The sequence below is a fragment of the Haliotis rufescens genome, unplaced genomic scaffold (assembly GCF_023055435.1).
Source record: "Haliotis rufescens isolate VD_foot unplaced genomic scaffold, xgHalRufe1.0.p SCAF_36, whole genome shotgun sequence".
NCBI lineage: Eukaryota > Metazoa > Mollusca > Gastropoda > Lepetellida > Haliotidae > Haliotis > Haliotis rufescens.
The window spans coordinates 2,964,455-2,988,113 of record NW_025964068.1 but is presented as its reverse complement, the minus strand read 5'-3'; the positions used below and the strand labels follow the sequence as shown (position 1 = coordinate 2,988,113).

Sequence of the window (23,659 nt, the reverse complement as noted above, 5' to 3'; positions counted from 1 at the left end):
ACGACCAGGGAGGTTAATGTTAGACTTAGATGCTTGTCATCACAGACAACCAAGGAGGTTAATGTTAGACTTAGATGCTTGTCATTACAGACGACCAGGGGGGTCAATGTTAAACTTAGATGCCTGTCATTACATACGACCAGGGAGGTCAATGTTAGACTTAGATGCTTGTCATTACAGACAACCAAGGAGGTTAATGTTAGACTTAGATGCTTGTCATCACAGACAACCAAGGAGGTTAATGTTAGACTTAGATGCCTGTCATTACAGACGACCAGGGAGGTCAATGTTAGACTTAGATGCCTGTCATTACAGACAACCAAGGAGGTCAATGTTAGACTTAGATGTCTGTCATTACAGACAACCAAGGAGGTCAATGTTAGACTTAGATGCCTGTCATTACAGACAACCAAGGAGGTCAATGTTAGACTTAGATGCCTGTCATTACAGACAACCAAGGAGGTCAATGTTAGACTTAGATGCTTGTCATTACAGACGACCAAGGAGGTTAATGTTAGACTTAGATGCCTGTCATTACAGACAACCAAGGAGGTCAATGTTAGACTTAGATGCCTGTCATTACAGACAACCAAGGAGGTCAATGTTAGACTTAGATGCTTGTCATTACAGACGACCAAGGAGGTTAATGTTAGACTTAGATGCTTGTCATTACAGACAACCAAGGAGGTTAATGTTAGACTTAGATGCCTGTCATTACAGACAACCAAGGAGGTCAATGTTAGACTTTGATGCCTGTCATTACAGACAACCAAGGAGGTTAATGTTAGACTTAGATGCTTGTCATCACAGACAACCAAGGAGGTTAATGTTAGACTTAGATGTCTGTCATTACAGACGACCAAGGAGGTTAATGTTAGACTTAGATGCTTGTCATTACAGACAACCAAGGAGGTTAATGTTAGACTTAGATGCTTGTCATCACAGACAACCAAGGAGGTTAATGTTAGACTTAGATGCCTGTCATCACAGACGACCAGGGAGGTCAATGTTAGACTTAGATGCCTGTCATTACAGACAACCAAGGAGGTCAATGTTAGACTTAGATGCCTGTCATTACAGACAACCAAGGAGGTTAATGTTAGACTTAGATGCCTGTCATTACAGACAACCAAGGAGGTCAATGTTAGACTTAGATGCCTGTCATTACAGACAACCAAGGAGGTTAATGTTAGACTTAGATGCCTGTCATTACAGACAACCAAGGAGGTCAATGTTAGACTTAGATGCCTGTCATTACAGACGACCAAGGAGGTTAATGTTAGACTTAGATGCTTGTCATTGCAGACAACCAAGGAGGTCAATGTTAGACTTAGATGCCTGTCATTACAGACGACCAAGGAGGTCAATGTTAGACTTAGATGCCTGTCATTACAGACGACAAAGGAGGTTAATGTTAGACTTAGATGCTTGTCATTACAGACAACCAAGGAGGTCAATGTTAGACTTAGATGCCTGTCATCACAGACAACCAAGGAGGTTAATGTTAGACTTAGATGCTTGTCATTACAGATAACCAAGGAGGTCAATGTTAGACTTAGATGCCTGTCATCATGGAAAACCAAGGAGGTCAATGTTAGACTTAGATGCCTGTCATTACAGACAACCAAGGAGGTCAATGTTAGACTTAGATGCTTGTCATTACAGACGACCAGGGAGGTCAATGTTAGACTTAGATGCTTGTCATTACAGACGACCAGGGAGGTCAATGTTAGACTTAGATGCTTGTCATTACAGACGACCAAGGAGGTTAATGTTAGACTTAGATGCCTGTCATTACAGACGACCAAGGAGGTTAATGTTAGACTTAGATGTCTGTCATTACAGACGACCAACAATGCCTTGAACAATGCAGACCAATGCATTAAAGAAACTAATTAAATTGTAGTCAAACCTAATTAGCACTTGACTTGAAAAACAACACTCAAATTGAAGAAGAATAATTTAAGGTATCATCATACTCACATGAATTTATCAGTCAATGAGTTTTCTTCTCAAGATTTTCTCATGTTAACAGTCATTAAACCACTATTTCCACAACATGTCCTACACTCCAGATTGTTATTATTTCTTGATTCCTGCTTTCCCCTGGGGTCACCTACCTTCCTGTATGCATCCGCCAGGTAGTCATCTAGTGGTGTCCGTTTGTTGAAGTGTATTGTCACAGGAAACTGTCTCGACTCAACCTGGGCAAAATAACAAAAGGATATGTGTGATTCCCTCACTTGTGTGCCATCCCCTTAGACATGACCATCAAACATAGATCCATCCTACAATTCTAGGAAGGTGCATTGAGATGAAAACAGGAAACTATCCACTTGTAATTTCACATTCATTTTGGTTCAGTCAACATTTAAGATAACTGCAGCCAATCAACAACTGGTAGGAGCACTGAAACTGTTGAAAAAATGGCTAGGAAGCGTAAGGGTCCTGTTTGGACCACTGAAAATGTAAACAAATTACAGAAAACTTTGAAATATTGGTATACAAATTGTTGGACATATTAAAATATGTCTGACATGGCTGATAACTAGATTTCTCACAATATGTTTGTGCTGTCTTCATCTACATTTCCAAACAAAATAAGATTCTGCCAAAAACTTGCACATTTTCAATTGTTGCACTAACTCTTCTTGAAACCTATAAAACCATACTTTATGATACATTTAGCCTTACCTAAGTCCGAAATATGTGAGCATTGAAATAAGCAAATTCTAATTATTCTGATTGGTATGAACACATATTATCCCTTTCCAAACAATTTCTAAATGTTTTTGCATATGTTTTAAATGATGTAGATCCTGTGAGTCAAAACTGGACAACAGCCCTGTTAACATTAGCTTCAAACTCTTGTTAACTAAATATGTTCATCAGATAAGTGAATCATTCTTAAGCTGTAGTTTTCTACCTTGATGACTGGTGGTGTGACCTTGAACAGCTGTTTGTTTTCTGTGAAGTCCTCAACACGCAGAGTGGCGGACATGATGATCAGCTTAAGCGGCTTCCCTCTCTGAAATCAGGAGACAATCACACATCTGTCATCCACAGAACATGCAGCAGATCCTACATCCTACATCACCAACCTCCAGCCATAGCATGTCTGTGTGACACATATCTACATCACCAACCTCCAGCCATAGCATGTCTGTGTGACACATATCTACATCACCAACCTCCAGCCATAGCATGTCTGTGTGACACATATCTACATCACCAACCTCCAGCCATAGCATGTCTGTGTGACACATATCTACATCACCAACCTCCAGCCATAGCATGTCTGTGTGACACATATCTACATCACCAACCTCCAGCCATAGCATGTCTGTGTGACACATATCTACATCACCAACCTCCAGCCATAGCATGTCTGTGTGACACATATCTACATCACCAACCTCCAGCCATAGCATGTCTGTGTGACACATATCTACATCACCAACCTCCAGCCATAGCATGTCTGTGTGACACATATCTACATCACCAACCTCCAGCCATAGCATGTCTGTGTGACACATATCTACATCACCAACCTCCAGCCATAGCATGTCTGTGTGACACCTATCTACATCACCAACCTCCAGCCATAGCATGTCTGTGTGACACCTATCTACATCACCAACCTCCAGCCATAGCATGTCTGTGTGACACATATCTACATCACCAACCTCCAGCCATAGCATGTCTGTGTGACACATATCTACATCACCAACCTCCAGCCATAGCATGTCTGTGTGACACATATCTACATCACCAACCTCCAGCCATAGCATGTCTGTGTGACACATATCTACATCACCAACCTCCAGCCATAGCATGTCTGTGTGACACATATCTACAACAGCACCACAGCTCGTCATCAGTCAATGACATTTTTAAGGGGTGAGGATGTCAACAATTATTGTTAGAGTGAGTTTACATTAACATTGCTTTTAACAGTACTTAAATTTTATCATAGTGTTAAATGTTTAATATGTCAAAAAGATTTCATAATCAAGATAACATGTCTGGAAGATTATGTCAGCTGGCCTACATGTGTTTACTGAATAGATTAACATCTAGTTTCTGAAATGAACATATTTTACAGAAAAAACAGTTGCCAAAGACTTGCCAAACATTATAGACTTGCATGGGCTGTATTGGATATACTTGTTTCAGGGTCTGTATGACAGACTAAGTTACATACTCCCAGCTGGCTAATGAGGCAGCATACAGAGTGGGTGTCGAGGGTGGGGTCCTGCAATATGTACAACACCACAGTGGGAGGGGTGTGAGAGCAATACACTGACATCTCCCTAGGCAGTTGAGGAGGGAGGGAGGGAGGGTGGGAGGGAGGAGGGATTCAAGGGTTGTTGAGGAGGATGTGAAACCTGCACTACACAAGATTAGTGAGAAAAAGATGAAAGAAACATCTACTGCTCCTGAGTATAATGACTTGATGGTAGCTGATAGACTGTGTATATTACTGATAGACTGATAACCCAGAATAACTTGGATTGCAGATATGTCTGTTTAATAACCAAGCAATACACATTCAAAGTGGGACAGTTATTCATATTCACAGAGGAATTACAACATGTTGACACTGAATGGAACAAGCACAGACCCTTCAGCTGAGGTCTGATCAGTCAACTGTAAGATAGGCAGAAATACTTTCTAATTAGTAATTTGTAGATTGAATGAGTTGCACTGTGATTTAGGTGACATACAGCCAATTACCTTCTCTCTGAGGGGGACTATCCTTGACAGTAAGCCAATCAGTATGTCTGTGAATACACTCCTCTCGTGGGCCTCGTCTACAATGATCACGCTGTACTTGCTCAGCAAGAAGTCCTGTCAAGAAAAATGAAAATCAGAGTGTGGACCATCCTTACTTATCCAGTGCAATACCCTTATATCTTCAGGGTATCATGATAAACATCCTCGACACACTAGCAACCATATCTTGGTTCTGAATCTGAATAACACAATGCAAAAATTGGTGCATTTCTCTTTCTTCTTTTGGTCCTAAGCGGAAACGTGTCTCAAAAAATGATTTCCTGCTTCTTAAGTTAATTCCCCCATACATATCAATGGGTTAAGGCGAGAAGAGGAACGATCAACAACATCCACAAAAGGATCATCAATCCACTACCCGGCACACATACCCAAGGTAGAGGTGCATGGGATAAGGGACTGGGACACCGAGTTCAGCCGACCTAATGGCGACTTCATAGCTGGAAACCGAAGTCTCTACAGACGAGTGATTACATCCTTCAACCGGAGACTCAGTGAGGGTCTTGTGAGGGTTGGATGTGACCTGAGCAGGTAGGCCAGCAAAGAAGTAAGCTCGGCGGATGACTGAGCGTATCAAAAATGAGATCGTAGTACGAGATCGTAGTGGCTGCCATGGAGAGCAGGATTAATAGTCTCTTCTGTAATTGTTGAAGCGTTTTCATCGATTCCAGATAGATCCGAAGTGCACGTACCCTACACAATGATACGTCTTCGTAATCTTCAGGGTTTAGGATGGACATCACATGTGGGACAAACCTGCAAAGTTTCATGAAAAAATATTGAACGGTTTATGAGTTATCCTCTGGAAACAAACCCTACCCTCACAGAACCTAAGTCCATCTTGCTGCCATGGAAACAAAAAAAAATAAATATTTCTAGAATTTCTAAATAGCCAAAGGCACCAGTCCGGCATGTACTTGACAGACCTGCAAAGTTTCATGAAAAAATATTGAACGGTTTTTGAATTATGCTCATGGAAACGAAACGTGACGGGTGGACAGACGGAGCCCGTTTCTATATCCCCCGCCAACTTTGTTGGGCAGGGGGATAATAATCCTTTTGGCCAGAGGTTCATAATCGGCCGAATCTAGATGACGAAGTATGATGTTAAGATCCCAGGTTGGTGGTCGGAACCGTGATGACTGGTCCACCAAATTGTAAGACCTAATCAGTGATCGAAGTCCATCATCTGTAGAGATCTTTGCACCCGTTGTAGTTGAGTTGATTGTGGCCAGGTATGTAGCCAGGGTAGAACCCTTAAGCTTTCGAGATGATCAGAGATGATTAAGGTATTCAGCAATTTGTTGTGGAGAGGCCGTAGCAGAAGTGGATGTGTCATGCAATTGACAGTAGGCCTCAAATGCCTTCCATTTATGGTCGTAAAGTGCTTTTGTTGATGATCTGTGATGGTCTTGGCCACTCGTGTAGAGTAATCCTTGGCTACAAATGACTTCTGTAAATGCACCAGATGCATAGATTGAGGGTTGCTGGAGATGGATGAAGCAACTGAGAGTGAGGATGAAGAAGACAATCAACTCTAAGAGGTAGATAGTAAAATCTTCTGTCTGTGAGGTGCATAAGCATTGTGAACCAATTTTGTGTTGGCCAGGAGGGCGTGACCAAAAGCAGTGTGCGGTGATTGGTTGACGCTATCTTCTGTAGAACCCAAGGTAGAATGCCGGTTTGGGAAAGGTGTAAGCTAACGCATCGTTGTCCCAGGCTAGAGGATCTGGGATATGAACCGGGATAGCTGAGTGATGAAGCGAGTTGTGAAGAAGTTGTGGTTTGGGGACGGAAATAACTGGCAAATCCACTGGAATATCCTTGGATGTAGTCACCATTCTGTGGGAGATGGTTTGTCAGGTTGGGACAGGGAGTCAGCTATGACAGAGATCCCGGGAATATGTCTTGCTTGAACCTGTATGTTGAGTGATTCGATCTGCTGGAAAAATTCAAGAGCTGGAGACAGTAGTGAAGTCGACTTGGTGGACCCATTCTTGTACATGTACCACATGGACAATATGTTGTCCTACTGGATCATTAGTGTGGAGGAATGAATAAGTGTGGACCAATGAGACACTGCCAGAAGCACCTCCCTGAAATCTTGCCACTGCCACTTGTAGTTGACAATGATGTTCCCCAACCCACAGTTGAGGTGTCGATGAAGAGGTGGAGGTCGGGGTGAATGGCTGCAAGGAGACTTCTTCACAGAGATGTGATGGCAATAGCCACCACCTGAGGTGTGGATGTAGGTGGTTCGGGAGAGAGGTTAGAACTTGACATTTGTCATCCTGAAGGTTAAGTTTGAGGTCTTCACTAAACTGAAGATGTTGTGTAGGACCTAATCAGTGATTGCACTTCGGCAACTGTAGAGATCTTTGCACCTGCCACTTGTACTTCTTGACAACAAACTCCCTAACCCACGGTTTAGGCGTCAACGAAGAGGTGAAGGGTCGGGATAAATGGCTGCAAGTAGACTCCTTCACAGACATATGATGGGAGAACCTTCTCCCAACAATCCTGGGATACGAACATCTTGCCCAGGCTCAGTCGACGAGGGCTCCATTGAACCGAAGACATTGTGTAGGAATCGTTTCGGACTTTTAGGTGTTGATGATCTAACCTAGTTGGTGAAGTAGGTGAAATCAAGGTGTCAAGAAGAGTGTTCGAATCCTCGTTGGCTTGAATGTAATCGTTGAAGTACAATTCAAACTCGAATGTGTAGGAATTTGAAGCACAAGCTATTGGTGGTGTTGGCCTAGGAACACAAACCGGAGAAAGTGGCAGTGCTCTGCAAGAATAGGGAATATGCATCTTGTACATGTTGGCTGTTCATGAAGTTGTCGGGATGAAGAATCGTTCTTAGTAGGGCGATTGATGTTATGTGAAAGTGTGAAGGAGTCTCTAGGTACAGTTTGTTGAAAGTTTTCATGTTGAAAATGAGATGAAGTTGAGGACTGTCTTTCTTTGGGACCAGAAATATTAGGGAATAGAGAACCCTGGTGTCATCAGCCATGTGTCCAGACACTCTATGATGTTCTTTACAAGCATCATGCTTATGGAGTCTTTGAGGAATGGAACCTGCTTTTCTGTCTATAGATATTGACAAGGTTTGTTCATTGTCGGCGGTGTCGTCATGATGGGTAGAGGATACCCTGTTTGAAGGTGACAAAACACAAATGGGTCATGTGGTCCAATTCATAGCAAAGATGCTCAATCTTCCGCCTATGCAGGAGAAGAAAAAATTGGGAAGCATGGAAGCGGAAGAATCCAGTTGTTTTCATGTCGCAACAAGTCACTTTGAGGTTGTGTCTCCCGACAGTGTCGGCATTTCCCTTGGGTGCTGAGAAGGGGACGGTATGTCTGTTTGATGTACAGTGATCGCTCGCTATTGCGCTCTTCGATAAAGCCTCGGTTACCATGCACGGTAACACATGGTTCCCCAAATTTATGTACACTTTTATTACTGAGAGTTTTACACAGACATGATTGTATTGTTGTTCGTTGTTCATTTGCACATAACGCTTCTCATTGCATAATCAACCGTTTATCGCTGAATGGAGTTCTAATAATCTGTTTGAAAACATCCGCGGCAAGTCCCGGAAATACGATTGTTCAACTAGTTAACTTTTCACACTATACATCCTTTGATCTTAGAAGCGCATGCATGCAATAAAAGAGAACCACAAGCGAAGTTTATAATCTTAATTAGTGGGCAATCCAATTTAAGGCTAAACTGTCACACACATGTAGTTGCTGTCACAACACGGCGGTCATTCATTTCGTAATCGCGCTTTCGTAACATCGCCTGTTTTTTTTCCGTAGTTGTAACAAGCGATTTCATTGGATTAAAATTTGTTTCTAATGACGCTTTCTTGCCGAAATCTGCTACAAGTTTCGTGATTGGTCAATTTTGAGCACGTGACCTCAGGCAGCCAATCAAATTATAGCTGTGATACCAAGCTCGTGTTTGATAAATTTCAGAAGTTAGCGAAAGATTTTTTGCTAAATCGTGTTATTCTGAACGTTTTAAGCAGGAAATCACGATATATATTAAAAATATGGAACTTTGCGAATGTATCGTGCTAGGTTACGAGCTGTGACAAAGATTTTTCATGCATATATTTTTGCATTAAATGTTGTGTCCGAGCCGAGAATTCAAGGCGACGAAAGCCGAGATGTCATTTGACTTCCATTACACGAGATCGGACAAAACGATGGAAATAATAACTTAGATGTAAGTTTGATTACTTTTAGATATATTTTTGTTGATTTTATTTATCACTTTGTATAATATATTTAAAGATTTGCTTAAAATAGTCTTTATTTTGCTCTTTGACATGTTCGATGCGGACCCGTTGTCGAATTTTATTTTCAATAACATCGCGGGAAATAGTGAATAATTTTTTAATTTATTGATAAAAAATGATAAATTAGAATGGAATACGTATTTCAGACATTGTGAAATGTGACAGATTTAATAAATGAATGATATTACAGGTAGATCTAGGTCCATAAAAATATATACTATTTTGATGTGACGTGAGATAAACACATATTGATGATTTGAGATTTGCCGAGCGCGCTCCCCCGCCTCGGCCTCGGTTAAACGGCTCATCGTCTATAACGCCCACCAATTATTTGGACCCCATTGGTAGCGTTGTAGCGAGCGACCACTGTATCTCCTTGCTGACTTTGGCATCCCTGATCGCAGTCACGAAGGGAAGTAGATTGGTTATTCAGAACGTCTCTGTGATCAGGTTGAGAAGGAGTGAAGTTTGTGTGTTCCGACTTATTCTCTGTTCCTCCAGTTGAATACAGAGTAAGTTAACCGGACCTCCTGTATGTGTATCGCATAAAGAGAGGGTGTAGACCATGATAGTTGATAGAACCAGTTCTTAAATTGGTCATCTCAAGGGCAAAGTTGCAAAACACCACGTCCAAAAGTATGGTGATTGAGTGACCCCTAAGATCTAGGACAGCTACTGTCATATCTTGAATAAGGGTCACAGCACCCCGGATGTAGGATTCTTCTGGAGAAAAGGCCTGAACCAAAGCAGAAGAAAGTACTTCAGTCACTGATAGAATGGTAGAAATCAAAGGAAGCGTCCTCCAAAGTGTATTGTCGAGGTGCACGAGATCCCTATCGTCCACCAAAGAGCAGGAGAAAGGACACTAAGGTCGCAATGTCACCGTCCAGCTCGGGAGCAACCATTGCTAAGCCATGTGTACCTACGTCAGCCAAAACAAAGCATGGAGACTGAAGTCGATTACGTAACCGGCGAAAAGAACCGAAGGCTTTGTCTAAGTTGGTGGACTAGTCTAGGAGGAAGCTGGATGTTTGACCAAAAAAGATAGGGTGTCCTCAGTCGAAGAAAAGTTTTGGAAAGTTGCAGTTCATCTGCAATCCAGATGAGAACGGTAACTGGATCGGCTATGTCTAAACTCCCTGAGTAAGAAGCCATGGAGACGTAGTGATCCGAAGACCGGTGGTGTTCTGGTGGCAGATCCACAAAAGGAGGTCTAGTGGCTGTTGACATGGAAGGAGGTACAGAGGTTGGTACGGTGGTTGTCGACTGAGGAAGGTATGCCGCTGTTACCATTTTAACTAAGTGGGAATCTGTTGTGCAGAGAGATCACCAGCATTCCGTGACGAAGGGATAACTTGAGATAGCAGGAGGGCATCAAATTGATGGTTGAGAAGGTGAACCCGAACGACAAGTAGGCAAAATAGAATGATGCCTATCTTTAGGAGACTGACATCTACTAACAGTGGCTAACGGGTGTAGTTTATTCCTGTGTCGAGGAAACATGTCATGACTCAAGAGGTGTAGTAGTCCAGAAAAGCATTGTTGTGAGAGTATCCATGCCATGGAGGAAAAGAGTCCATATAATGTGGGTAGCGTTCCCAACCATTTGCGTAAGTGTTGTACAATCTCATTAAAATCAGACCTAAGTTCTCGCTGCCGCCAAACAAAGATCTGAGGACATTCAATTTACGGGTCACGTCAGATCGACCTTTCACCTGACCAATCAAAGCATGGCTTACCTGATCATGAAAGTGATAGTCGGAATGTGTTTTCTAACCATGCAACCTCAGAAACATTAACACAGTTTATTCAAAACGACAGTTAGGGCCCATATGACTGGTTCTGTCAAAATTATCGTCTTTCTCTGGCTTCCGTGGGGTAAACAGTTCAAAATTTTAATCGAGAACTGTGTCAACTTATTTTTCAAGCGTAGTCTATAAATGGAAGTGCTATAAAGCTCGAGAAAGCTGTTTTCTAATTGGCTGATTGTAAGTCATTTCAGTGGTCAGTCAAAGTTCGCGAAAGGTCATTCTGACATGATCCGTAATGGGATGTCCTTATATCTTTGTTTGGCAGCAGCAAGAACTTAGGTCTGATTTTAATGAGATTGAAGTGTTGTTTGAAGTGGGGGTATCAGGGATAATCCTGTCATTGGTGAAAATCACAGGACCGGGGATGATATCATGGTCGAAAGTCCGGATGACTAGAGGAAGAGGAACGAGTCAAATAAGATGAATGTCCAAGATATTCATTGTAGCATTCATCCTCCAAATCTAAGCGTGAAGAATCAGAATAGTCTCTACGTTAAACATGATGAGAAGATGAATGATTCCCTGATCGTCTGTCATGGGATGAGTAGTTCCGAAGATGAACGTCAATCTGTAGCGGTTTGTCGAACCTTCAAGTCCCGCCGAAACACCTTGGAGGTTCGGGTGTAAGCTGATTCCACACAGGGGTCCGATCTGATGATGATCATCGAACCTCCGAGGTCTGACAAACCTTCAAAGGATGGTGATCCGGCAAGGGGTCTGGATGCTTCTAGGTGTGCTGAGAGTGGGAGGTTCGGCGGTACCAAGTTTGGCAACTCTCCAACTGAAGATCCTGATCTGGAGAGCGCTGATCCTTTAATGGTCGTACTGGGTAGAGTGAAGTGACTGTAGATGTGAGCATCTACATGTTGGTTCGAGGCAGTAGGTGAGGTCTCGTTGAATTAACTTTAGAAGCTGGAAACCTTTATTTCAGACATGTTTCCACGTAGGATCGAAAGAAGAAAGAGAAATGCATAGTGTGAGATAGGATAAGTTTAAAAATATGGCCATTTAATTAAATTATCCAGTTAAACATGAATTCACTCACCTTGTATGTATTGTGATTTTTTTTCACCATTTGTTTACCAAGGATGTTATCTCCCATTTGTTCATCTGAAGCTATACAATGTAAATTTACTTTCTAGAATTTAGAAAGCAATCCAACATCCAATACATGTATCAGTTTCTCTATGTACCTTCTGAACTTCTTTTAAGAGAACACCATCAGTCTGGAACTTTATAGCGGTGTCGTCAGTAACATTGCCCTCATACCGAATCTGGTAAGACACTTCTCTGTGGATAGAAACATTATGACAATGAGGGGCTAAACATTAAAATATGCCTGTCTTTCCTTGTACCAATGTGTGATCTTAGTAGTTTATAATAGCACTGATAAGTGAAATTTAGAACAATTCATGTGATGCCTATATAATACTCTGTTATAAAGCCCCACTGCTTTTGAAAATGTGGGCCTTTTTCAGATTTATGGCCCAAAGGCCCTTCCCAGAATTATCTCTGATCATTGATGACAGGCTTACCTTGAGGTGAGATTCATTTCCATGGCAACACGTTTGGACATACTTATTGTGGAAACTCTCCTTGGCTCAGTGACACCAATGATACCATCACCACTGGAAAGAAATAGGAAGATGTGAATCACTGTGGCCAATATCGATCAGATTGAGTGGATGTAGAATAAGGGAGATAACTCTGTCATCAAGCTTTTCACAGGTGATGAAACAATCATGGTTAAAAAGTCAAGTGAGGAAAGTGGTTTGAAAGTGTCAGAATCATACTTATATATACGACTACCCCAACACACTGAGCGTAGCCTGCCTTGTACAGAAACTGTGGCACCTGGCTACCGTAAATCAGGAATTTAATGTAAGCATGAAATTAATGCGAAAAATGAAAGCATTACCCAAGTGATGCATTTCTATCTGGTCATTTTGGAGTATATTGTCATGTCAAGTTTGTTTACTTAAGTTGGTCAAGCAGTTATCAACGTGGCCTCAACCACGTTGTGAAAATGTCCTATAACAACAGAGGGGGTGAATACATGACGCTGCTCATCTATTTTCAAAGGATTGAACTAACTCTCGAAACAACACTTGGAGCCCCTGCAATCTTTATCTGTGACACATTTGAACAGGCATTATTTGACATTTCCTGTTTTTGATTTCATGGAAGTAAGATCACATTTCAGGCAGTTGAAGTTAAGTTTGTGAAGAGAGCAAATGGTATTATTCATTTGAATTGCTATCACACCATACTGTATCAAGGAATTTCATGGAAGATTACCTCTTATAGGTAAAAAAGAAGTCTACTCACATTAATTTCATGACAGTCATTTAGGTCTGTGATCTACTCACTGAGCATATCCTGCCTCGTACAGGAACTGCGGCACCTGGGTGGTCTTACCAGAACCCGTCTCCCCACAGATGATGACCACAGGATGTTCATTGATGGCCTCCATCACGACCTGCTCCTCGGACAAAATGGGGAGCTTCAGCCTTGCTTCCTGGAGAGAAGGAGGACAGCACTCATGGTCATGAACATGACTTTGTCTAAATAGTTACAGATATTTCTGAATATACCAAATTTCAAAGGATTTGTTAGTAGTTACACATGTATTAACAGGAAATGACAATCTCTTGAATGAAGACAACATGAATTATGAATACAATGATAAGGATCCGAGGTGTCTTCATTGTCAGTGATTATTGTCTATCTGTCCTAACACTTTAGTTTCTCATGTCTTCGTTCACTTGTAATAATAATGGTAATATTTTAAATTATAATAAAAAACGCCTTAACTTACCCAACCTCAAATTCTATCTTTCTAGCCAATGTTTACCAATGTTCATTTTAGCAATATACATTCATATTCAAATTTCAATTACAGTACAAACATGGAAAGACATTTTAAACTTAAAAAACTAAACTTCATACTTGTCCTGTCTGTCATATTTTCCTTAAAAAAAGTAAACAGGAACCAAACAACTGACCATCAAGAATGATCAAGCCTCCTTGAGTTACGTTCATCTAACTGTTCCTCCATTACCTGAACCTCTGGCTGTCTGGACAGCAGCACATGCACTGCAGGCTTCCGGTCCTCTGTCTCCGCTGGGGCATCCTTCCTACCCTCTGCACCAATACAAACTCTTGCAGCTTTCCCACCGACTTCTGCCTTCTTCTCAACCGTAGATTCCACACCTTCTTTCTCCGACCCATTCCCAGAATCTTCCTCTCTGTTTGTTGTGTCTTCCTGTGTCAGCTCCTCTTCCTCATCGGTTGAAATGTCAGAAGTATTAACAGATGACACAGATTCATTTCCTGATAACTCTTCTTCCTCTACCAGACACTTCTTCTGTTTTGTCTTCCTCCCACTTCCACTGACAGTGTTCAGCTTAACTTCTCCCTGGGGTGTCGTCTCTATGTTTACATCACTGAAGTAATAGGAAGTTGCCCAAGTAAGAAACTTGTCATTCAGTGCTGGGGGGTGCACACACTCAACAGTTATGCCAAGTAATGCTCTGATGATTGAATATGATTGCTATGATTGATCAGTTACCCTCAACAGCATTATATTATGTCAGGATAAATACCCAGGCCACATTCACAACAGAAGCTTTGTCTGACTGGTTCAATGACACAACACCAAGAGTGAGTGAGTGAGTATGGGTTAACGCCGCTTTTAGCAATGTTCCAGCAATATCCCGGCAGGGGGAACACCATACACAACACCAAGAATAGACCCCATGTGCTGTGCTTTGATTATTGAAACAAGTGGAGATACGACAAGTACTCATCGTGTTTTGTTGCACACCATTTCACATACAACTAGCAATGCCTGATAGCTTAAGAACATCCCTTGTCCCTTGTCTTAACAACAAAATTCGAGCCGTCATGCCAAAAGTTAAGTTAAAAATGAGCTACGATTTGTTGTAAATACCTATACAAGTATGAGGCTCATCCAACCATTATTATGAATGTATATCAGTAGAGGATATAATGTGTAGACGGGATGAGACCTATACCAGTGACTGCCTCAGATAGAGCAATGAACATGGCAGATTTGATATTTTTTACAATATGGCTGACTGAAGACTGAATCTTACATGTGTTAAATAGAGTATGTGAATAAACACTTGACCAGAATTGTTACAGGGGTTGAACTTCAGTAGATCTGTCACATTGATTGATTAATAATCACCCTTCCTTAATCCATACAACTAATCAGGTCTGTCCCTAATGTTCCATGAGCTGGATTGTGATAAGCACAGATACCAAAATCATGATAATCATAATAACTTCTTGAAAATACTCAACATATTAGAATCCAATAATAATAAATGATTGCATGAGGAGCTTATAGAAGCATACTTCTGGAACCAACTATTCACTTGGTTCACACTATAGTTTATTTGGGCTATTAACATGTTCAAACTGCTGAGACAAGATCTAACAGTGTTTAAAACTGACAAGTGATTGGACTTGTGAGAAATGAATTGGCTGTGACTTACATGCACGCTGTGATGACCTAGACATGGATCTGAATACGCCTATAGTACTCCACAGAGACTCACGTGGTGTGTGGAAAGGTGGCTACCCTTGTAAGAATCTTGACAGTTTTTTAAAACCACATAACTGAATAAAATGACTACCAACATCTACTAAAGAATTATAAACATACCCATCATGAACTGTTTAAACAGGATAAAGTTAAATGCTTTCTACACAAGAATACAGCTTTTAAACAACTTATAAACAATCTTACTTCTTGAATTTCTGTGTGTACACTTCAGCAATGCCAGAGAAGAGTTTGGCCTCTTCAGATGAAGCCTGGGCATCTTTCAGCGACTGCAGCAGCTCTGCCCTCTGTAACACACCAACATCATTACTTCCTATACATGCAGGGCTTGATTTAAGGAAATAGATATATCTTGCACTTGGTGCATGTTGACATTAAAACCTTGTTGCACCATACTTAACCAGGCACCAAAATGGTGCCCAGGAACTATGTATCATTGTATCTATATAGTGGTAATTAGGAAAATGAAATCCCAGATTTATTGACTTTTGTTTCTTCAGTGTGCTTGTCATGATCAATTTTCATTCATAAAAGCAAAAATTGATGCACTAAGGACCTAGTTTGACACATTTATCATGTGCTAGCCAGCTGTCTGCTTTCACAAAATGAACCAGCATGAAATACTCATATCCCCTGCCAATATGACATGTCCGGTTGCGTGCAAGGCAAGAAATATGGTACAGTTTTCAAGATCTTCTCCGGAAACGAGCACTACCGCCATTTTCAGTCTAAGTCAAAGTCTTTGCTCGAAAAATAATATTTTTAAATCTCTCAAACTCTCAAAAGCCACCAATTTACCACTAGACCTATATATGTGCAAAGTTTGGTGAAGAAATACTGTACGGTTTTCAAGATCTGCTCTGGAAAGGGGCACTTCTGCCATTTTCAGTGTAAGTAGTATAAGTAATGACAGTTCTGCCGCAACTCCACTGGAGCCAGATTTATACCCAATACTGCTACTACAGAGGTAATTTTTTATGCAAAAATAATGATGCGATTCAACGATTGTCATACTCTGTAGTATACTCTTTTTCGAAATTGGAAAGAAACAATTGATGACCGTATTTGGTTGGTTTGACATCACTGATATAATATATACCCTGTGGTAATTCTCGCCATTTGATTGGCTTGTAATTCTCCATTATTATATACATATGTGATCATTCATTTCAATGTGATCAAACAATCTATTTTCAATCTCCAACCAGTTCTTTGGTTTTGGCACGGAATAATTGACGCGCTTGTTGTCTCCCCTGTACTTTGAACTTTTTTTTCTCGTCTTAGCTAATACCACTGGTCTTACGAGAATTGGACTGAATCTCCTGTTTCATTACATTGTATTTGGGGAGTTCTGACAACACTAAACGAAACTCATCCTCGGATATCTTACAATCAGCCAGTGCTGTTGAAATATGATCCTCAATGCTGTTCATGGCGAGTATCCAAATATTACCATGTTTTAATGCTTTCTTTTGCAACTTACGAGAAATAAATTTTATCGCTTTTCCTGCCAGTCCTGAGACTCCAGCTGCTACGATAGGCGCGGCGATTATAGTTGATAACCGGCTACACCGAGTCCCATGCCAGCTGTTACAAGTGCAGTGTCAACTCCGTCGAGAGCATTCACAGCTCTGGGATACTTTTTATACAATCCAAGTCTCAACTCCCTCTCCTCTATTCGATGTTTTATGTCGCTTATTTGATGTAATCGAAATCCATCAACAGTTCAGAACTGTTCAGATACCGGATATAAACCCATAATGTATATTAGTATATCATATAATTGTCTTTAATTGATCTTGCTTTAATGGTTTGAGAGTGTACATCAACCTTATTAAATGTATAATATGTGTATATTATAATAATATTATTATATTTATTATTATAAATATCTTAGTAAGCGAAATGCCTTCACTTTTATTAACTTGGACCCCCTAAAGGGTTGCAACGGGTGGTACTCCCATATAAATAATACTGCAACGTTGATGCTCGTGTTTCTTGAGCCATTTAATTTAAAGACCTGGTAACATTTCGAAGGCATCTTCTGGTGCATCTCCAAACAAGACTTCAATAATAATTGTAGAAAGATCAGATATAGCATTCAAGTTTTGTTTTATGTCATTGAATTCAGTAACCAAATTTAAACTAACATTTTTTAATGCTGGACGACTCAATAACATATGACCTGGGTTTTCTGGCAGGGGAGAGACTAACACACTTTTTCGTTTTGAGGGGATATAAGCCCCGAGTATGATCCCAGTATTCATTATCTTAGTTAATTGATGTGCCTTACCCATCATCACATATGGTGGAGCAATGATGATATTCTGTAGCCACTCGATTTTTGTTTCTCCCATAGTCCATTCATTATCATTGTTGCGAGTAAGATTGCATGAAGTGTTTTTATTGAGTCTACTAACGTCGACATCACTTAAATCTCCTAGATTAGCTGTCAATACAACTTCTTTCCGTTTGTATACATTATCTTGTAAGTGTAAAGCGTATAACTTGCCATCGGTAACGGGTTTATCGAATCCTTCTGTGTCTCCAAGATCGGAAGGCGCAATTGTATTACATTGTGTAAGATTATGCATTCCAGGGCCTGATGAATCAACCATTATATATAATATTGAGCATTACACTCAAGTATCCTATATGTACAGGTAGGTGTTTCACATCTAATAACGAAATTTTGAGGTCTGAAATGATACCCCATTTTAACTTTTGATATTGTTATGATGAAAAAGATTCCATTCTACCGCTATTGAATTTTTCATCTTTGACTGGAACAGCTCTTAGCAGAGTTGAAAGACTTTTGAGTTGAATATTATCCTTTGTACTGATCTGATCAAGATGGATGCACAACTCTTTATAGGGAACTATAAAGAGCAATTAACTCCATGCACTCTTTGGTTGGGTAATATATATTCTCTCGGTAATCCAAGTGTATTTTTTGCTAAGCCCGTGTTGTTGTTTTTTATGATTTTTTATTTTTTCCAATCATTTTACATTTATTTGATAAAATGTGACATTCCAGTACATAGCTAAATAATCATCTAAATAGATGATGGCATGTTGACCAAAATTTTTAGAATAGGCCAATGTCACACTCAATAATCGCTGCACATTTAGTAAGGTTGTAGTAGTTTCTTATTTCGTTCTGAAAGACTTGAAATGACGGGAGTCTCTTATTTAACTTACTTTTAAATATAAGGTCTTTTATTATCAAAAAGATGATATTCAGAGGGTCATTGCGCTTTTCTGGAAAGCCAATCATCACATGTTTCTTTGTAATTTCGATTTGGATGTTAGCCTTTTGAAGTAGCCAAACTTCAAGTTGATGCCAGATTTGCTGAACCATATTACAGGACCAAAAAAGATGGATTGGGGTCTCGATATCAACTGGACAAAAACTGCAATTTCGACTTTCAACATAACCTAATTTACACAAGAAAACATTAGTTGGAAGTATATGATGAAGTATTTTGTATTGGAGCCATTGCAGTTTAGTGTCTCTCGTACATCGAAAAGGCATTCTATTGTATTGGGACCAGTTATCAATTGAGTCATCCGTTAGAATATTCTTTTCCCATTTCTTACAGTGTACATTTTTTGTAGTGACAGTTAATTTAAGTACATTTTCGATGGGGGTATAATTGGATTTTGCAACTTGTTCAATTCTTCTAGTTCAACATTACTTGCCTTGAAATAGTGTTTTATGGCCACGATAAGGCCGTTATATAGTAAGAAGTTCGTTTTTATCTCGAAAGATTTTGAAAAGTTGTCAAACGACAGAAATTTTCCATCTTTGTCAAGGAGGTCATTTATGAAACGTACCCCCTTTTGATTCCAGGTGCTATAAATGACGGGCTTACGCCCAATACATATATTACTGTTAAACCAAATATTATCGGCCAGTAAATGATTTGCGTTGTGTTCCAGTTGAGCGTTTAAGTCCCACCAGGCAGTCAAAATATCTTTGTAGTAATTGTTAGGGGTAAGTGGTAGTAGTTTATTTCTTAAAGGGCAAGTTCACACGGAAATTAACCTATTTTTCTTGTACTTTTTCCACATTAAAAGTGTTAACCTAGAAGTGTCATAGACAAACATATAAAAATATCACAATTAATTAACATATTTTTTGCATTAAAACGATTTATATTTTTCACATTTACCAAGTGTTCTATTTCCACAACAAATACACCATGGCTTATGCCCCTTGCAATATGACGTCATTGGTGCCAATTGATAAACATTATGACGTCATCATGCTTTGTTAGAGCCGCTTCACGTGGTGTAGGTCTAGGTGTGTGATTCTAGCGTCTCAGATGCCAGCCAGCATAGTGTTATGCTGAGTCACCACTGCGCCGGAGTGTGTCGTAGGCCATGTTGTTTTACCGCAAACTGGTACTTGATATCTTTTGCGTTGAGAATAGACAGGGACCCAGTTGAATTGGCACCAATTATGTCATAATCTAACGGGGATAACTCAGGCCTGTTTAGCTCGAAAAACGAAGGCCTCATAACGGCATATCATTTTCACACTATTGTGAGCTTCTTACTTTCACTGTGAAAAAAATGAGTGTATATTTTCAAACACAGATACTAATTAATTCTAAAATTGCGTTTTGTTTAGAAAAAGAAAGAAAGTGATTTTTGTGTGTACACTTCCCCTTTAAGTAGTTACAGATATGTTCTAATATATTGCCTGCACCTACCGGTAACTTGGGAAGATTAAGATTAAATAGATAACTCCACTTGGATTTCGAAGTAAGAAAGCGTCTTATCATTGATATTTTTTTAGCCTGGATTGTTGCTTTAATGTTAGGGACATTGAACCCTCCATCCTTTTTTTCAGAAATGATTTGGTTTCTCTTAATTGTGTCAGGCCTATTTTTCCAGATAAACTTAAAACAATTTCTTTGAAATGCATTAACAACATCAGTGTTTGGATTTGGTAGTGAACTGAAAAGTGATGTAGCTTAGGAATAATTAACGATTTTAAAATCGTGTTTCTGCCAAGGGGAGTAAGGTTGCGGGCTGACCAAATAGACATTAACCGTTCACATATTCTAATCTTTTCTGTATAATTTGTTACTATCATATCATCAAGATCCTGGGTAAATGTAATTCCTAGAAGGTCAAAGTCACTTTGGTCCCAATTGAGATTAAGTTGGGGGCATAATTTCATTCTTGAGCGTTTTTTGGATCCAATCCATATGAGACGCGTTTTTTCAATGTTAACTTTAAGACCTGAAAATCTGGCAAAGACGTTTAATACATTAAACACAGCAAAGAGACATTGTTCGGAACCGTCTAAAATACATGTTGTATCGTCTGCAAACTGATTGATTAGAAATTCTACATAGTCTATTTTTACCCCTTTGATATTTTTGTTGTTTTTTATCATTATGGCAAGAATCTCTGCACAGAGAATAAATATGTATGGAGAGAGTGGATCACCCTGACGACATCCCCTTTGTATATCAAACATAGGCGAACCATAACCATTTACAAGTACACTGGATTCTATCCCGTTATATAATGTCCTAAGCCCGTGTTAAACCTTACATCCTTTTCTCCACTTTTTAAAATCAGCATCCCCTTCGACTCAGTTTGTGTGAGATTAGCTCCCAAAGGCTTAAAAAATTCATCATTGAGTGAGCATACCCTGTAATACCCATCAGATATAGTGTGCCAGTATCCACCTAGTATTAATATATCATTACCTCTCGCAGCACTTATATTGGTCCACCGCGGGTAATACGTTACATCGCAAAGGGCGACTTCAAGTTGTCCAGCCAAGTTATCGATAGTATGGAGCAGTTGAATAGACTGGCCATTTGTTATTCCTGGGAGTGTAACATACATATTAAATATACAAAGATACTATATCATAACTTAAATATGAAATCAACTTACATTACGAATCAGTCGATTTTAGTAAGTGCCTCTCGTGCTAATTTTTTTGTTAAATTCCCTGATATCTTTGAAAAATACAGGGTCACGGCAACTAGCGATAAAATGGTGCACAATAGGTTCCACAATCCAATGCCATTTTGGCAGAACCAGTTAAACTTTGCCATATGGTGTGCCACAACAGGATGTGGTGTATCTCTTTATGCCCCCGGATTTGAACTAAATAAGTCTGTTTTATCATTTCACTTGTACTATCAGATTAGACGTATACTTAAAGAAATTAGTGCCCCATTACCGCAGGGTCGAGCATGGAATTCCACAAATAATCCATACAATAGGTACGCGTATGTGCGTATTTGTCAGGAATTTGGTATTTCTACATGTAAACATTGGCGTATTAAAGGACTTAACCATGGTCTAGGTGTTCCATACAATGGACAAATAACTGTTAAAGAAGAAAGTGATGATTTAGTTAAACAAATTCACCATAAACCATTCAATCCATTTAGGTTGTTACAGACAAACAAACTTCATGTAAGAGTACATGATCTTTATTTAAAAACGCATAATTGGTATCACTGTTGAGAACTTTCGAGTATAGATTGGAGAGGAGATATTATGAGTTTTAAGAGTGGTTTAATTTATATTGTTACAAAATTTGTGCAACTAAACGATACTGCAAACGCTTGGAATGAATTTCTTAATGATAAAACAGAAAATAATTTTACCGACCCAGGAGTTGAAAGAGTTAATGAATCAATAAAAACTTATGTATGGGCAATTCTTGGTGCACAATCGCAAACACAAACGGGAATAATCAGTTCTGGACGGCGCTCGATGCACAAAAACATTTTGTCACAAATGTGGAGGATGCTAATAATTCACCAGTTGACATACCATCTTCTATAAAGCGTTATCAAGATGTATTACAGTACGCTCAGTAGACTACGTTTATGGGGCAGGACTATATACATGTCTCCGAGTAATATGGAACTTAAGATCGGTCAAGTGATCGGCTATAATAACAAAAACCAGGTATAAATTCAGATATTAACACAGAATTAATAATGCAAACAAACAGGCGAAACGGGAATATTCAAGCCGCAGACACTGAAACAGCCATCTACTGATGCACAACCACAAGTGCCGCCACATATTGCAGCTTAAAATCAACAACATATCGATGAAAAAACAGTGCTTATAGTTGGTGGAGTCACGGCTGGTTTGGATAAATAGTCTTTAACAGATAAGTACAACAGCCCGGCAATTGCTACGATCAGTGCCCACAAATTTTGACTAAGCCAAGTGGCGGCCAAGAGCCAGGAAACAATACTCCCTATCATACCGGGAAGTGCAGATGCGGCTTTCCCAGTGAGCTTTCCCAGTGCTTCTAAATGCTTTTTTATCCACTCTTTTACACCATTTTTATCAGTGGGTGGTGTGGGCGGACCACCTCAACCAGTTAACGCGAGAGTCAAAGTCGATATAATAAATCCCAATGCGGTTAAAATACTGGCAATAGTTATCCCGTTCTCTGAACAATGTTTCAATTTTATCGGCCAGTGTAGTATCTTCATTGAGGACAGTTTCTCGAATTCGACTGATTTGTGAAGGAAGTGCCTCTCTATTAGTGGAAGCTGCATCAAGTCGGGCTGATCTTTTGTCGTCTAAGTTATGCAATCTTTCAGCAATGCGGCGTCTACTGAATTCATCGCCCGCCTGTTCAAGTTTTGTTTTCTCATAAGCTATATGCTTGTCAAGTTCAGATAGCTTGGCTGTATTATTGATGAGTTCTCCCCGCATTGTTTGAATTGCCCTGATACTGAGCCCCGAGGATGGTGGTACCTGTAACGGGGGATTGTAAAGGGTATTTTAATGTTGTTCGAGGACCCTTCTTAAGCATTTCAAAGAGATACAGAGAGGTTCTACAATCCCAAGATTACAAAAGTAAAATTGACTTGAGGGCGTGCCTAATCAACTATATAGTCAAGGCATGCGGGCATATCAACAGTGGGATGAGATTAAAAAACTCCCTTCTATAAAACGAAGCCCAGAAGTTAACGCGGTTGTGAAAGATTTGTCTCTCTGGGATGTATCACTGGCTGAATTCCTTACCACGAAGATTGCGCTATGGCTCGACATGCGAACCACAGATTGTAATGATAAGTGTTAATGTCAACAGAAGTCCATTAATCTATATTAATTAGTCATACCCAAGCAGTATCTAGCAGGTA

At 39.9% G+C, this 23,659-nt stretch overlaps 1 protein-coding gene across 2 annotated transcripts in view; it reads right to left on the bottom strand.

Moving 5' to 3' along the window:
- LOC124147733 (probable ATP-dependent RNA helicase DHX37) overlaps positions 1-23,659 on the bottom strand; it is a 99,751-nt gene that overhangs the window by 58,539 nt on the left and 17,553 nt on the right. For both annotated transcript variants that reach the window (XM_046518484.2, XM_046518485.2), the window contains exons 3-10: positions 15,693-15,793; positions 13,977-14,361; positions 13,285-13,433; positions 12,451-12,543; positions 12,109-12,205; positions 4,738-4,851; positions 2,927-3,028; positions 2,121-2,204 (exon numbers count right to left, since the gene is read on the bottom strand). In XM_046518484.2, coding sequence (XP_046374440.2) covers positions 2,121-2,204; positions 2,927-3,028; positions 4,738-4,851; positions 12,109-12,205; positions 12,451-12,543; positions 13,285-13,433; positions 13,977-14,361; positions 15,693-15,793 — 1,125 coding nt within the window. The remainder of the gene's footprint in view (positions 1-2,120; positions 2,205-2,926; positions 3,029-4,737; positions 4,852-12,108; positions 12,206-12,450; positions 12,544-13,284; positions 13,434-13,976; positions 14,362-15,692; positions 15,794-23,659) is intronic.